General features: G+C 40.8%; 1 protein-coding gene across 1 annotated transcript in view; it reads right to left on the bottom strand.

Moving 5' to 3' along the window:
- The window catches only part of LOC139202815 (BMP/retinoic acid-inducible neural-specific protein 3-like), a 44,043-nt gene extending 30,991 nt beyond the window's left edge, over positions 1-13,052 (bottom strand). Inside the window, exon 1 of the mRNA XM_070832400.1 lies at positions 12,805-13,052. Within this exon, the coding sequence (XP_070688501.1) occupies positions 12,805-13,052 (248 nt within the window). The remainder of the gene's footprint in view (positions 1-12,804) is intronic.
- Positions 13,053-17,918: the final 4,866 nt, after the last annotated feature.

Below are 17,918 nucleotides of genomic sequence, written 5' to 3'. Positions count from 1 at the left end.
TGGTTTCTAAAATCCTTCAAACTTAAATAAGAAAATGGGAATGGGAATGAGTCTCTCTAATGGTTAAACAACCCCCAACACCCTATAGACACACACCAACTCCCCCATGCAAAGACACATGCATTCACACACCCTGCAGCTGCACACATCTAAACAAAGCTGCCCTTGCTGCAACAACTTTGCTATCGCCTAGAATATCGCAGAGCCCCAGAGGGTTGGAGCCTGCTGCCAATCAATTTCCCACCAATAACAATGACCCCAAGAGAAAAATACAAAACAGAAAATAGCTCATTAAGGCCTGTTTCATGTCAGTGTTCCTCTATAACGAGCGGCCATTAGTGTTTCTCTCTGTCCACTGGGGCCGACTGCAGAAGGGAACAGCAGGGAGAGGAAGAGGGAGAGCTTAACTGTGATCGACAGAGTGTCTCGCTATGCTGCTCGGTGATGGACATTTATGAATGGCGTCAAAGCTGAGCTGGAGAATGCAGCACTCACACATATACACAGATCTGTTATCGAAGACTTCAATTCAGCCTCACCTTTTGTATGAGACACACACACACACACACACACAGACAAAAGATCTAGTGTTTCATGGAAGACTGCGGGTTTATTTCACCCTTAACCATTCTCAGTGAGATGCTGAATGACTGGGATAGCCTATCACAGACACACACGCATGCACACACACACACACAGCAGGTTTATTTCACCCGTAGGTCCATGCAGCAGGGGGGCTTGATGCACATCTACCCGTCAGCCCCCCTCTGGGTGAGCCGTAGCGCTGTGCACCAGGAGGTGAGGAGCTGCAGGAGCTACAGAGGGCGCGATCAGAGCAGGGGAGTCGTACCCTGCTACCTGTCCATCATGGCCCAGGTGTCTCAGATCCATCACAGCATACAAGCAGCCTGAGGGCGCCGCTTGGTGCCCAACATAACAAATCAGGGAACCAATCCAGCGAATAACCCGCTGATGCAGTTGAAACACGCTACCATGCAATGCAAGTTCAGTCAGTTCAGTGCTAGGCAGGCAAGGTGTGCTGAGGCATGCTAATAAGGACATTTTGCAAGAAAATCATGACACAATCAGTTGTATTTTGAACAAAATATGTTATGTTATGTTATAAATATGTTCAGAAATCTCAACATCTGCAACTGACTGTTTTCTCAAAGGAACCTTTAAGTAACTGAGTTAAAACTTTCTAAATTGCCACTATGAAATAAAGAAAATGACTACTTTCATTTGTTTACCTATTTATTTTTCTTATTTCACACATTTGTTTTTCATGTTTTTGAATGAATTCAGAAGTAGAGTTTTTTTACTATAACACATTATGTTTGATATTGTGGGGTCTCGCAGAACAAATACACTGGCACCAGCCTACATATGCTATTATTTGGATTAGCTTCAATGTCATTATTCTTTGTGAAAAATACAAAGGCCCTGTGCAGGGTGAAATCCTCACCCTCTGGTTAATCGAGACCCCACAAGGTATGTTGTGACTGCTTAATAATTCTGTTAAATTAATACAAACCGCATGGTGGGTGACAATAAGTCTTTCAAACTTTGGGCAAAAAACATGCCAAATTAGGTTACACTAATGCATGGTCAATTTGAAATCTTTTCAAAGGGAACTTTCAAGGAATTTCAGTTTGTGCCTATTAGCCAATTAGGCAATTATGTGGCCAGTGTATGTACTGTACACACAAAGTGTGTGAGGACCTTAAGTTACTCATGCATAATCCAAACCTCTGTTATAAGAAATGAAGTTAATCTGTGAATTGTGATTTTTCTTTTTTCGATATAATTTGTGGTTATAACCACTCTATGCATGCAAGATAATTAGTCTAGCATGAATAAGCTCTACACATCTTCTGGTATCTCAATCACCCTGCAAATATTTCAACTAATCATAAGAAAAAAAATTGCAAAACACTAAAAACAACGGGTCTCATCTTTGCAGGTGTTCAGATTATTTGCATTTATACACTGTTTCCGACAGTGAACTGATTACCACCAAAGACTGTTTTGCTCCATCTCCCATTTCCTCGCTGTTTTATTCTGTTATTCATACTGTATAATGACTTTACTGCAGTTAGGCCCACATCATTTCTCTACATATCAAAACTCTGGATTCAAACTGTGATTTATGAAGCAAGTGTGAAGTATTTCACACACTGGCAAAAGTGTGCGATGCCACGCATTTCTTCCCTCCACTACGTTGTAATTAATGGCCATTTTTGGGCCATATCTGTGGCATAAAGGGGAGGAAGTTAATTAAATGATTTCCTTTATTTGATGGATTGACTCAGAGAAGTCTAATTTCACCTCTGACTTCATGCAGTATTGAGCCTTTATTTAAATTACATATTCATTGCACATAAGGATTCTGTTCCATACTGGGTGCAGTAAAACTTCTTTTTTCAAGAGATTATGATTACATACTTTTAACTTATTTGTTTTGCCAGTTAAGTTTCAAAGGGGAAACTTGATTGCTGATTAGATCATGTTCACTGGCAATGTTTCTCCTGTGACTCAGGACCAGGTTCCACATCTTAACTGTGGTTAAGTTTAGGCAATAAAAGCTGAAGGTTATGTTTGGGTAAAGTTTTCAGTAACATATTAAAAAAGCTAGTGCTGTGTATGCACCTAACCTTTACCAAGTGCTGTAAGTACCAAAACATCACCATTCAAAATGTGTCACTATTATTCAGCTGAAAAACAAATTAAATATGTTTTCAGTTTATCTTTATCGGTTATGTTCAGTCTCAACATTTTGTGACTTTGGAGATTATTCTATTAACAATGTTTTTCCATTATGTTGATAAAATATAAATTCAGGCAGCATTACATTTCCTGTAAAACATATTTGCAGTCGCAAATGCATAATGTGTAGACTTAATTTCTAGAAGAGAGGATTGACCTGGAAAATCCATAACTGGTCACGGTAACATCTACATTTCCCCACATATACACTTCCACAAAGACCTAAAAAAGCATATTTTAAATAACTAAACCTCTAGGAGTGTTAAATTATCCTAGATATAATAAAACCAGGGAAGAAACAAACAGCAAAACAATGGCAGTGAGTGAAAAACAAATAATATTTATCGGTAACGGTTTGCATTTCTCTAAGTAGATTAAAAAAAGAACGTGAATTAAAAAGAGAAGGAAAAACGGGGCTATTGAGACTTCTTCCTTACCATGATAGACAAACATTTGCTTATCATTGAAAAGGCCTCAGAGAGAACATATTGTTGTGTTTTGTAGCTGGGTTACCCCAGATACAAAAATAACCCACTGTGCAAAACAGTTGGTTGATGTAGACTCAAAGTTATTTCAAGGACCTCCCCAAAGAGAATTGTGCAAAATGGGAGAAAAGTCCTTCATGCTTCATCCAGTAAGATAAACTGAATTACATTTATTTGGAAGACCTTGTGAGCAAACTGAGACTGCTCTGCTGTTTTTAATGTTGCAGATTTTTTCCTTGCTGCAATTTCCTTGTCTTGGTTTAATCTGACGTGACATTGATCCTTCTCAATATGCATGCGCCATTAGCAGCAGAGAAATTATTTTAGAAATTAACAATCACAGAGACACTTTTCATTTGAGCGGCATCAAAAGAAGTTCTACACATGCCAGTCGCAAGCAATTTCCTGAAAAGCACCTTGACAGTGACACATATCAAACTTTGTTTATTGAGCTACTGATGATTTAGTATTAACAAGAAGAGAGGTGAAGGGTCAACTGAGAGTGGGAGTGAGACGGTAGGTAGGAAAAACTGAAGAGGCCGCGAAGACAAATGGAATGAAAGCGAGATCAAGACAGAGGAGGAGAGAGTAATGATGTAGTTAATAGCTGCTGGTTATGAACGCTTCATGAAATTGCCACCAACAGTTTTTCCAACAACATCAAACAAACATCAGACCATTAATTTGAGAAAATCCTATTAAACCCGCTGAGAGGTCCTATAAACAAGACAACATAGTGTTTCCTGCTCATTTTGTTTTTCATGTCTTTGAAATGTACATCAAACACTTGATTACCACCTAAGACGGCAAACGCTGCCACAGACATTGTAAAACTGCCCTAATGAGTTAGGAAGAACGGCATTGAGGATGCAAAATGGTGCCAAAGTAAGCAAGCTAAGTCTGTCTTGAGGGGTTGCAGTATACTGCAACATACTGGACTAACTGTTTCCACCTGCCTCAAATCCAAATGCTTAAGTTAGTTAAGGTAATCGTTTGATGGCTTCAGCTATACGTTTAGTCACCCAACGTGACCTCAGTGTTACTTCTGCCTCTGTTTCTCAGAGATGAGATTCACTTTTGGCAAACACAAGTGTGTCAGGAAGATGTAAATGTAAGCCTAACTGTCCTAACCAGCAAAAATACTGTACTTTTGTAATTTAACTTTTCTGGTGAGACCAGCCGCTTGGAGCAGAATTAGGGTAAAACTTTGATTCTATAATTCTGTTTATGAAAATACAAATCTGTGTGTTTTTGCACCAGTACAGCACACAGCTACAGTAGTTCAGAAAGAGCTCTGAAATTGTGCTCAGTGGTATTAGCTGCTTCATTATCAGCCGCAACAGCAGGGCTGATGTTATTTTCACCTTATTAGTCTGCAAGTTATGTGTGTGTGTGTGTGTGTGTGTTTTATATGTCTGTCTGTCTGTGGACAGATCTCGTCAATGCAATACTGTCACATCCGTGCAAGATGCAGTCACAAAGCTTTATTTGTATGTAGTTGAGATCACAGTGAAGACCAAGTGCAGAGATGGGTGTGGTCTGAGCAAGGACACTGGAAGTAGGTGAGTAGGAAGTTGGGAAGGTGCCACTGCCCCCCCCCCCCCCCTCTTTACGCTCCAGCCCACATTCGTTTTATGTATCCTAGTTTCAAGTGATTGAAACTGGGATACACAAAACATATACATAATTAGTGTCAGTAACCTGTTTGCTGCCGTAGCCCCCTCCACCATCGCATCCCCCTCGTTCTGCTTTTTATGGTATCATTGCTAGAAATGGGCACTTTCTTGGCGTAAATGTCTCTCACTGAACTAATTACTTGATTCTACTTCTTAACCGAAACAAATGTTACTGCTTTGCACCACTTCTGGAAATGGTGGCTATATCTTTTTTTTGCATTTGCCTTTAAGCGAAGCTTTAACATTTCTATTTTTCTTGAAACAAAAAGGAAAACAACACGTAATTTTACCATTTTACTGTATTTGTCAAGTGATTGTTCAAACTAAGCTGAAACAATGGACAAAGTGAAAGAAAACTGCTCAAATTGTGCGAGAGAGTGTGTTTTGTTAGAAATGTAATTGCATTATTGATTTGTGGCACCCATGAATATCACGACACCGCTGATAACAGAGAGCAAGGGCAAGTAAGAGAGAGAACATGATTTGCAGGAGGGTTTGCTGACATAGAGTCTGCTGATCCCTTTTGTACTGCAATTTGTCATAACACTGTTGACAAGAGACTTCTCTGCACACACAAAACAAGGAATGCCTGGAATCACATTGTGTACATAATGAGGCATGCACATACTGTTAATGCATGCTGTGCACACACACGCAACCAAACAAACAAATGGAACAGCAGACAGAAGAGCCACCAGCGAAGCTAAATCCTGCTGCTCGTGACATAGTTGCTTTCTGTCAGTAACATGCCTGCATGAGCTTCTTGGAATTAGAATCACATACTGGAAGTGCATCCGGTGTATCGGTACACACACACACACCACACATTTACTCAGTTATTAAAAGGTGCTAGCTCAATTGCTTTTCTACACACTTCGATGTTTATCACTTAAATAGTCAATAACCATGTCTTTTTCTAAGCTGGGTCTAATTTTCGAGGTCACCGTCAATTATAATAACATTTTACAGTGTTCATTGTGCATGTTTGCTATCCATCATTTATTTATTTAGCTTTATGAGAGGTGTTGAATGAAATGTAATTGTAACACACAGAAGTGACGGTCAAAGTCATGAAAAGGTGTGAAAAGTGTTTTCTTTTTAAAAGACAACCTCTAAATGTGGCATGTGAAGATATCGTTACAGGACCTGTTACTGGTCACATTTTGAAAGCACTTTGCTTCACTATATTTACATTTTTGATTTGCTACTTCCTGTGCACCCCGATAATCATAGCTCACACCAGCCATACAAAATACACTCAAACACACGTGCCAACTCTCTCTCTTCCATAAAAGCTGCTTCCATGGACCTCTGGCCCTGATAACTCCCCCATCACACACTTGTCAGAAGCCATAAGCTCCGCGCTGGATGAAGTCCCCGTCACTGCCATTGCTGCTGGTGATCAAAAGAAGGAGGCTGCGTTGCTTCTGTCCTGAAGACACATTCAACCTCTGACTGGGGGACGACAGACTTGTTTCCACCACAACTCTCTCATTGAACGAGCCTCTCGGGCAGTCGTGCAAGCCAGAAAATTGTAGTTCGATGAAAACTGTATCTCAGTAAACACTTGTGTTCTCTCTGGGTCTGCTCTGCCGTGTGTTTGCGAAGAAAATCTTTACCATAATAATTTTTAGACAGTAATATATTGATTATACAGAGAAAGAGGACCATTGCAGCCTGGACTTGTAACTGCATTCCACAGTGTGTACAACAAGGTCACATCTGAGCTGGTTACGTATGTCAGGAAAGTGGAGAGGCAGAGAGAAAGTGCTGGACTGTGCTCTGAATTTAAAGAAACATAGCACAGACAATAGATAAAGCACTAAACAAACCAACTCTGTCTAATCATCTAATCCTTTATTGTTATTATGACGAGGCAGAATTGTCAGAAAGTTTTTTTTTCCTTTTATTTACATTTTTCCACTTGCCCAGATATCCTTCTGTCCTCAAGTTGCTCTCATGGTTGTGACTTTGTGACAAGGAACATCTCTTAGACCTGCTACTATTATCTGTTCTTTCTTCGCAGCAAGGGTTGAAGTAGCACAACTCTTCATACCAGTACAAATCTGTAGTGGTATGAAATTCTGTGTGGGTGGTTTGGTGCACCAGTATCGTACGCTGGACCGAGAAACCACAGTTCATGTCCCAATCCCTCTCTACACAAACCATTAAGGCAATCTCTCCAACAAGTCCCCCAAACTAAACAACAAAATACACCGTTTATCATTGCCTTCCAAAGAGTTTTATTGATCTGGTGTCCCTAACTCTAGGGCAACATTGTTTGTCAGTGTCTTCCAAAACCATTACAAAATGATTAATGTGACACTTTGCTTTGTTTTGGCACAGACACTTGGTTAGGGTTAGGGATGGTTGACTTTAAAAAAAACAAACAAACAAGAAGTTAACAGTCTCACATGTAAAAGTCCCACAGCCCACTCTGCTGACCCACCCGTCCCCCCTGACCTCTTTGATAAAAGGCTTTGTGGTGCTTTAACAACAGTGTGCTTTGCATCTGAGCGACAGCAGTCTAAACAAAGGTCATTTTACATTTGTACAAGTGCTCAATGATGTTTCTTTTCATGAGGAAGTTTAATCAAGCATTTTAATTTGCTTAGCTTGGGTGGAGCTTAACCACAACTTTAAGTTAAATTGACAGCCATAGAAGGGACCGAAGTTAAGTTTTATTGTAAAGAAAGAAAACCTAGTTTGACTTCAGTGAAACATATTGAATGCTGCTCCTTTCTCATAAAACATTTGCACAGTCAATTTTCTTGGAATATATTAAAATCCTGGATTGTTAAAAGAATATTTCCTCGCTTGCAGTCTTTTTTTGACTTTACATGCATTTTGCCGTGCTTCTTTGTCTACCACTGCCACCAAAGCCTGATTTCGCATCTGCTTTGAATCTACGGCGTAGGTACAGCCTAGCCGTGTAGCCTACGCTGCAGCCTGAAATGCACCTCCGTGATGCAGTGATGCAAACCGCAACAAATGTGTTTGATCCGATTTGTAGCACTGGATTATAAATCAGATCGTTTCACTTAAGGTTTGAATTCAAGTTTAGCTCTGCTCTGTAGCTAATGTCAGATATAGGGAGGTAACGCTATATATTAATTTGAGCCCTGTTTTTAGTTGATTTGTTTACATTTTGGCAAATCAGTGCCATTAAAAGTTTGCTGAATAAATTATTAGCAGTTCCTGTTTGCAACATACAATTGATGCACAAATAACTGCCACTGCATGTGTTCAGTACTGATGATGGCGTGTTTATGGACATAAATTGGCAATTGATATTGGAGATGTCTCAGCTTATTCACAGTGTGTCATGTTTGTGTATTACTTTCAGTGAAGGCAGTTGTTTTTCAATATTTACCAGCTCTGACTTCACCATTGTTTGAAGAAAACAGAAGAAACTCAACACAGTGGTTTAGAAATCCGACCACCAAGTAGCATTTTGGCATTTACTTACTAGAAACTAGAAATGGTCCTATGAGTGAAGGGCTCTTGCGTAGATGACGGCGTAGAGTTAATGCAGAGCCGTAAAACAGGCCTAATAACTGATCATCCATTAGCATACCTTCACACTTGCATGCAGAGATACAACAAGTGTATCCATGACGTCACCCCTCCCAAGTAATGTTTCCAAAAAAAACTATAGACTATATACTATACTATAGACTTTTGTAGAGTTTAGCATTTCACTCTTAAATATTAAATCACTATCTCTGGTTGTATTATCCTGCTGTATTGGCCATGATATGGTTAACTCTAATATTGTGATATTATTGTCCTTAATGCGCTCTTCTCTTTTCCTCTCCTCTCTTCATTGCCTCATATATTCCATGCAGCCGTATACCATTTATCCCATCCCATTTGATAATCTCTTTTAAATGTACCGTCCGATCTAAATGATTCAGAACACAATGGTGGATTCCTAAAAGTGAGACAGAGAGAGCACAATAGGCTCTACTTCCACCATAACTAAATGACATGATTTCACAGTGCAGCACAAGTCTTGTAACGTCATGCATCTGCGTTCTGTTCTCTCTATAAACACGTTTGCATATAACTGAACCACTAATCACTCCATAATTACAAGAGATGACTCCTTACATCAAATGAAGTCAATGTAACAGCCAGTGGGGTGACAGGGAAAAAGAGAGGAGAAAACAAGGGAGATGAGGCGTGATATAAAAGTTATGGCCCATGAAGAAGAAGAAAGGAGGAGCTGACATTTTGACTAATATGCTGGTATCTGTGGATATGGCTCAACTACACACGAGACACCACGAAGCAAGAGCTTCTCACATTCACAGAGATGATTTCACAAAATCACAAGCTTCTAAATTATTAAATGAAACATGCTTTTGTTCATTTTACACCCATTCCCACCTCTGATGTGCATGTAACAGCAGCAACTGCACACACAGATATCTGGTTTGAACTCGCACCATCAGTATGAACAAGAAAAGTTGCCAATAAAGACATGCTGTTAATCGCTCTCGTTGTGTGTTTGTCAAAAAAAATACCCATGTGTAGCTGGCGGACAAGCAAACATGCAACCAACTGACTGCTTTCAGTGTGAAATTACAGCTACGAATCTCTTCTGAAACCTGTGACTCTTCAGGAGAACAGCAAGAAATAATAAAAGAAAAAAAAAAATGAACATGTATTTTAAAGCTGCCATTATGGCTGACATTATGGATGAAGCATTTCCCTGCAGTCAAAGTAAGATTAAGTTCCACAATGCCTGTTTGTCACAATTGACCATGCTGAATCTATTCATCATTGCTCCCATTATTGCAACTGATCAGACCTTGAGAAGAGAAAACCTCTTTAACCTCTTTAAACATTTTACATTGTACTACTGAACAGGAAGCTGTAATTCTCCAAGCTTCCTAATCTGGCCTTCTAAAACAGTCTAGACAGAAGACAAAAGGCTGTTAGTATAAAAATCAAATACTTTATATCGTCCACTCTGACTAATACTCCATTAAGATCTTTATTTTCAAAATGTATTACAATTAGAAATGGCTACAAGCTGTTCTGGTGCAGTGACTGGCCAGCAGGGGGGGGTAAATCCCTGGTTACTCTCGTGTCCTCCTCCCCCTCATCCCCAACTCCGTCTCCATTGCCCTCTGACGGGAAAGGCCAACTGAGCTCTGGAGAATATTTATGAGCGAGGGAGAGCAATTGGTTTGAGATCATTCGACAAGGAAGGGGAGGGAGAGAGAGAGACGGTGGGGCAAAGGGTTTTGGAGAGGGAGAGGGAGAGAAAATGTATGATGCAAGTGGTAATAAAGGCAGAAATAAAGTTTGAATTTTAATGTTTAAATTTGAACTTCTTTCAACCTGGTGGTTCATTAAAAGTTAGCCACTGCTATTCCTCCCTCTGTATCTCTGCGAGCATACGTGTGTCATCTGCTTCCTATAGTTACCTACAGGCTGCACAAGCATTGAGGACAAATATCCAGAGTCCATTTTAGCTGCTCATCAGTTCTACAAGAGGCCAGTTTGGGTTTTTGGGCTCAGATGTAGGATTACAACTCATAGTAGAAAAAGATTCAAGGCAATAAAAGACTTTCACTGACTCATAAAGGGCCGTAATGTGACTGCAAGGAGCAAAACAGTGTTGCTGATCAGTACAAATGAATCAACAAAGACTTTGCCTGGATTTTTCTAGCTTTCAAAATTGGAGTATGTTTTGGAACAAAAAAAAACTGCGCAGCCCATCGCACTTTGAAGCCACTTCTGATCTCTTCAGTTCTCAGCTAACTGGCATCCTCGACTGCTCGGTGACGGATGACAGCGCAATGGGTGCGAGATATTTAAAGCCTAAAAAGACTTGTTTTTCAAGAGAAGGAAAGCAAATAACAATGCCTGGAGATTATTCCACTTTTTAACATGGTGGAATTCTAGTTCTGCCCTTGAGTTTCTAGTGGATTTTTGCTCTAATTAGTCAGCTTATATTTATTCTTCATAGAAAATTGAAAAGGCCACTGTGGCCCAATGGGGTTATGGACTTGTCAAATTTGCATATTTGGATATTAGCTTATAGAGGTCAATAGAAGTCACACTGTAGGTTACATCACGCTAAATATATATATATATATATATATATATATAGTTTAGGAAATGAAACTTGTCAGAGTGTGTGAGTTTTAGTGATGTAAAACTGTAAATCTATCTGTATGCAAATAAACGTTCGATCTTCATGCCAAGGGTGGGGTAGGAAGACAAAAAAGAAGGGAAGAAGGGAGGTATAGAGACATCCTGGAAGACAGAAAGAGGAGGCCAAGAGAAGAGCCAGTGAGGGAGGAAGTGATGGATGTGGGGAAACCAGCAGCGCTACATTCTCTATCTTTGCCTGGCATTGTCACCCCTGTCAGCTGCTAAATGCCAGTGTCAGTCAAACCTCTGTTCAGCTGGCATCAGCCCCTCCGCTGCAGGGCTGTGGACGGTCCGACAACATCACTCTCATCACCGAGTACCAAAACACTTACCTGGCACAACACACAACCACAGGCATTCAAGTATGCACAACCAGTCACTGTCAGACATCCAGGATCCTGTTAAGATGTTCAGAGTACATCTTAGAAAACTGGAAAACGTGCATTGTTTTCAGCTACTTTAGATGAAAAATGCATTTTATAAAAGGTTTCACAACTTTAGAGAAATTTCTCAACCTCTAGAGGACAACCACACCCTATATACTGTATATATATATATATATATATAAGCCTTACTGTACCTTACTGATATACCCTACTGTTACACACTGTGTGCCGGTTATGCTGCCTTCAGCTGATACCAAACCACCGCCTGAATGAATTTTATCAGTCTGAGTTTCACTGTTGGGTTTAAATGCTTCTGATGCGTTAATGTCCAGACAAAAAAAAAAAAACAGCATAAGCATGAACACACACCCACACCCACTACCAGCAATAAAGAGGTACAGTTAACTGTATAATTGAGGTTTACAGCTGTTATCCTGTGGTTTGCAGGTGCACAGTGCCTTAATCATTCACTTTATCTGGCTTTGTAGAATGTACAAGATGTAAGACACAAAATTAGTCATTTACTGTTAATTTAATAAATACTATAGTATTCAAAGTATACTTTGAAACTGCATACATTCATGTGGTATACTATGGCATGCCATATATCTTATTCACGTCAAAATAGACTACTTAATATCCACTCTCTTATCTCCAAAATCTGAAGAAAAACGTTCTCCTAGCAAGCTTTCAAACAATAACCTACTGCTTCTAAGCACACACCCACTATGCTGCACACCACATACTTCTGAAGCCATCCTGTCTACCCACTGTCACACATCAACTGGCTCAGTCAGATATCTGTTACGTCCCGCTGCTTTGCCCAAACCCTCCTGCGGTATCTCCACTTTGAGTTTCCACTGATATGCAGTATTCTGAGGGCTGGTATCGTGCTCAAACCATATGTCTCTGCTGCCCACAAAAAGAGGAAGCAGGCAGTCGCACCCAAATAAGCTTGCATCTATACAGAATGCATCCAGAGCTTCCATTTGTATGCAAAACTCCACCAAGTAATCGTCTCAACGCTTCATCCCACAGTTTGCCACCTACTAAATCTGCATCTTTTATAGTCTGAAGAAAAGTATTATGTGATCTGTGCTATACTTTTCTAAAGATCCTACAAAATGTCCTCTTTTTTTCCCCAAGCAAGGCCACAAAAACCTGAGTCCATATTATTTCAGATTTTACATAATTGCAGCACATCTCCGCTTTCAGTCCACTTTAGATTCAGATATGACAAACAACCTTTCTCTCTCAGGCATCTCAGCTTTGCAGACCGTGCACAAGTCATTCCTGACCCTGCTGTCTACAATCTCTCACCTGTATATCTTGTACTTTGTGGTGAATCCTTGCTGGTAGCGCTCTGTGAAATCAACAAACTCCTGCGAGTGGTGAAAAGGACCCTTGTCCGACAGGAGCCAGCCCAGGGGCCCGGTGGAGCCGCTGAAGCCAGCCCCAGCGGGGTCCACCGCTAAGGCCCCTACTGACACCCAGCTCTGGAGCAGGCTTAGTGTTAACCACTTCCATAGAAACATGAGGGACTTAATAGAGGTGCACGGGCCACTCATGCTGCTCCCCCCGGCCCCGGTGACTCCTCATTCTCCCTGCACTCTGGATGAGTCCTGGAAGGAGGAAGGAGAGGGAGAGGAGTTAAAACAGGGTGGATAACAGAGAACAATAAGGTGGTCATTTGGGTTTGGGCATGGAGGGATAAAGATGAACTGAGCTGCATTTGTACAGCAGTTCTGGGTCGAGAATTACGGCAAAGAGCCACTATTTCTAGAGGTTAGAACAAATACAGTCTGTTTAATGGAAATAATCAAGCAAATTCTATTTTAAAACACTATTTACATTTCATTTAGATGTTAGAAAAGCTTCAATAGGCACATGTAAAAGTCTATTACTGTTTTCATGTGATGCCTTATACCTTACTCTGTAAGTATTGTGGTCCGTGACTGGTCGGAATTATAGTCTCCGCAAAATCCTCTGATAGGACCGTGAAGTTGGGTTCGGCTCGGCGCACAGACAGGGCAGCATTGGAAAGGGAGTTGGGGAAGATTATCGCCACAAATGCAAACAGACGCACAATTAGGGGAAGCACAACTTGAGCAAAATAGAAGATGACATCCAGCCTCCTCTGAGCGCGCTCCTCTCTTGTCTTGTTTCACAGTGGCATATTTCCAGCGGAGAGCCTCCGACGGCGCACACAGTTGGCAGCGTAGGTCCAATCCAACGGAATGAGTCGCAGCGGACACGATGCTTCAAGAGCGCACAGGGTCAAACCTCCCAGGTAGACTGAGCAGTTAAACACATCAATACGTTTTTGGATTCGGTGAATGTGCAGAAACCAGGTGGCCACCCGCATGTGAGCAGCGTCGCTATCTGCTGTCCTCTAACTCATTTCTGCTCTTTACTGGAGGCGCGCTCGGGGCGCACGCAGGGCGCACGGATTGCTGCTGATGCTGCTGACGGCGCCTGGACTCTCAGCGCACGGAGTGTGTGAATGGCATTCGGGGCGCTCTCTCCCTTTCCCTGTCTCGTACCGCCGCAATTTAATTTATTCCAGCAGCGAATACACTCCCGGTTGGCTGAGACGTAACTGGAGGAAGTGAAAGTAGGAGGTGTTCAGAGTGGGGTGGAGTGGGGTGGGTGGGCGGGGGGGGCAGGTTGGATGAGACACGGTCAGAGGATGCCGATGTGCTGGAGTCAGATGCCTCATTTCAGAGAATAACAGTAGATTAAAAGCTGTGGAGGGAAAAGAGGAAACAGCAGGAAACCACTATAAAAAAAAGTAGGACATCTCAGTTTTAATAAGATGACTCCCTTCACATTTAATTTTCTCTTAGTCTTAATTTTTTTTGAAGTGTATAATTCGCTAATAGACATGAGACAGTTTTGTAATAACAGAATAAGGCAAAAATAAACCCCCATTATCAAGAAGAATGATCTTGGAGTTAAAAATGTATTTGGGAAGAGCTTAGGTGTACAAAGGAGCAGAGAGACAGTCATCACAGTGGAATTTGATTCAGTAAATTAATATTCGAGGGCTCTAGAGCCAATTTACTAAATGTAGATTGCAGAAATTGATATTATCTTAGTGCAAATGAATCCTAAAAAAAAAAGTTTGAATTATTTGAATAATGACTTTAATGATGGTGATGATGATGATGATGATGGTGGTGGTGGTGGTGATGATGGCCATGAGGAGGAGGAGGAGGAGGAGGAGAGGGTGCATTTAGCCCCCCGCAGTTATTCTCGTTATCTTCTTTGCCCTCTTCCTCTCTCTCATTTCTTCCTGCAGGATAATCATCACTTTCACCATCAGCAAACTTAATTAGATCTGCTCTATCCCCGCTCGATCCGAGCGCTTGTGCGTCGGACACCGAGCGCGTGGATCAAAAAGGCAGAGAGCAGGCGAACGGGGGGAGGGATATGTGCTGCCTTTCAGCTTTTCTGTAGACGTTCAAAGGGAGGTTTTATACAGGGATTGGATTAGAGAAATGAACACCATTGAGTCGCGAGATTCACTGGTTCCCAAACTCAAAGAGAAGCTGAAATCCCGTGGCAGAGCGACTTGCAGATTCTGGAGTGAAAGAATGAGTTGATTTGTCACGGTTTCATCATCATGTCTCGGGATTGGTTGGCTTTTCTCCTGACCCTGCCTTGCAGCTATGATGACTTGTGAAGGACAACTACCTAATAGGAACAAACTTTCTGTGGCCCATGGTGTTGTTTTTGGATAAAGATTTTTTGTTCTCTGCACTTCCCTGTTTTTGAGCTGCACTGTGGCTGACCATTTAAAGTTTGTCTGCAAGCGCAGGTTAGACTTTTTTTTTCTTTGAAGTTTTGAATAAAAGATGATTTTTAGAGAGTGTGTCACGGCTCATTACTTTCATGGATCCAAGTTGCATTTTAGGCAGTTTTTAGAACGCTGTTTTCTGATTTTAGAACTCATATGAGAAGAGTAGAGGCGAGACCCCACGGCTCATATGTACCTTTTCAAATAAATCATTCATCAATTTGTGTGTTTGTGTGTGCAGGAGTAGATTTGCTTACGTGCACACTGCTATGTGCACAGCACATAAGCAAGTATATGCTTGTTTGCTTCCTTGGAGGAGAGACAGGCAAGGCAATGGAATTGATCGGCAATTGACAAAACATGAGGATGTCCATGCAAGGCCAGATGTAAACCACCATCGCACAAGGAAAAAAAACATCATAGAGAATGTCACAGCAAAGAGCTCATTATAGCTCCAAAAAGGTGCAGGGAATGTGCAGGCCACAGTGGCTGAGCGGTGACCTATAACAAGGAGTCAGCCATATGCTCTTTTAGGCTGCGTTAACCAAGGTTTGCAAAAGTGGAACCTTGGCAACTGCATTCAGCAGCACTATAGGGAGCATCTGATTCCCATTGTGCTTCCTCCTATCTCGCGTCAATCACACCCTGGGTTATGATTAGATTCAAATGTTAGCAAGTTTTAGTGTTCAAGGTCAATTCACCTTTTAAGTTGATTTGGCAAATAATGACTTATTGGCAAACAGTTGTTGATTTGCAAATACAGCAGTTTACGGAGCAGCATTAGTGTTCATTTAGAGGGGTGTTTCTGGCCCTTGTGAATGGTCGTCCAATATTCACTCTCTTTTAGCTGTTTCTGGTCTCTACAGTATCAACTCCCAGGGGAAATATCTGGCTCTTTAGCTGCTAAATTCTACACTATGTTCACCAGCTGGTCACTAACTGTGTCTGTCTGCTGTTTGGTGCTGAGCAGGTAGTGTACAATGGGTTTTAAGCAGACTGATCTCATAGAAATACATGACATGACTGCAACCTCTTAACATCAAATTATGTGGTGCTGCCACAGTAATGTGTTAGAATTCAAGCCAACACCCTGTAAACAAATTGTTAATGGAAAGTCAACGAGGATCCTTTGTTGTGGTGAACACAACCACCCTGGTTTAACAACATCACGCAATGAGCAGTGGTGGTCAGGTGACATTGTAGAAAGAGCTACACTGTCTGTATACACGGTGGCTTGATGGGTCGAACACAGGACTTCCTGTTTGGTCCCTGTGGAACTAATGTGACACTTATCTGACACTGAACTGATTTTGACCCAAACCAAGGTCTTTTTCTAAACCTATCCAAGTAGGTTTGATGCCGAAGCCTAACCAAACTTTTTCCATATCACTTTACCATTTACCATGTATGTTATTGTTATTATGATGACAAAAGTCGTCATAGTAATTTCATTCATTCATTAATTCATCATTCAGTCAGTCATTTAATACATTGTTGAAATAAAACTAGCAATCATAACTATTTTAAGTCATGAATTACATACGAAAGAGTCTAGTACATTAAACATGCAATATAACAGTATCAAAAGTATGGGCTAGTTGCACTAATGGATATTTTTACAAGAACAATGGATCAAATGACAATATCTGTAAAGTAAAAGGAGGCACTTATACAAACCCACAACGAATGAATACCAATCTTTGCAGTTCCCTTAAACCCCTACTGAGCTTTTTAGTGTCTTCTAGCTTATTGTTTTGCTTTTACGGCCCACATCCTTACTGTGATGATTCAGTCTAAGTGCTCTCCGGATGAAGGAAGCTGGTGAGTTCAGTGAGAAAAAAAAAAAATAGATGAATAAATGAAAAAGCTCTGATAAACCGGTTGCACACTACCTGCACCAGCACTTAGACAGTTAGCAACCAGCGGGTGATAATAGTGGAGCGTTTAGTTGATAAAGACCTTTAAGGGAGAGTCAGGATTGGACGTACAGATATATATATGCTTTCTGTAAGTGTAAACAAGCAATCATTTGCAAACACTTTGGCCATAACATGTTTTTAAGATAATAACATGTTACTCTTGTTTTAATGTGGCGCTTTTTTCCTGATGCTTTTGTTTTTTTACCTGAAAACCTGATCTGATCTGATCTGATCTGATCTGATCTGATCTGATCATGCAGGTTTCTCTACTATAAATACATTTAATTTCAGGGGGAACTACTTTATCTCTATTGTCAGCTTCATGTGTTACTTTTACTTTACAAATTGTATTTTTACACACATAAATTATTAACATCATTAATTGCATAATTTCACATAAATTACAGTGTAACCTAAAATAAAACCTGGGGTCCATCTATACTCATCATCAAATACTCACTGGTAACTCACCTATTTGATATTTTTGAGTTGAATAGCCTCTCCCAGCATGCAGTGGGGCAGCAAGAACGAAAAACACCCTAAGCAGGTTACTGTTCAGATTCCTCCATCTACCTGACTTGAATTTTTCTAAAGAAGCAGAAAGAACTGGCATTCAGCTCCGAGCGGACAAAGCAGAGATCTGGAATCATACATTCTACTTATTGTTAAGCCGCACTGAGCACCACTGTGCCGTCCAGCAATCATTATGCACAGCG

This window comes from Pempheris klunzingeri, chromosome 6 (genome assembly GCF_042242105.1).
Source record: "Pempheris klunzingeri isolate RE-2024b chromosome 6, fPemKlu1.hap1, whole genome shotgun sequence".
NCBI lineage: Eukaryota > Metazoa > Chordata > Actinopteri > Acropomatiformes > Pempheridae > Pempheris > Pempheris klunzingeri.
Note: the sequence above shows the minus strand (reverse complement) of the source record. Positions and strands in the feature narration are given on the sequence as shown.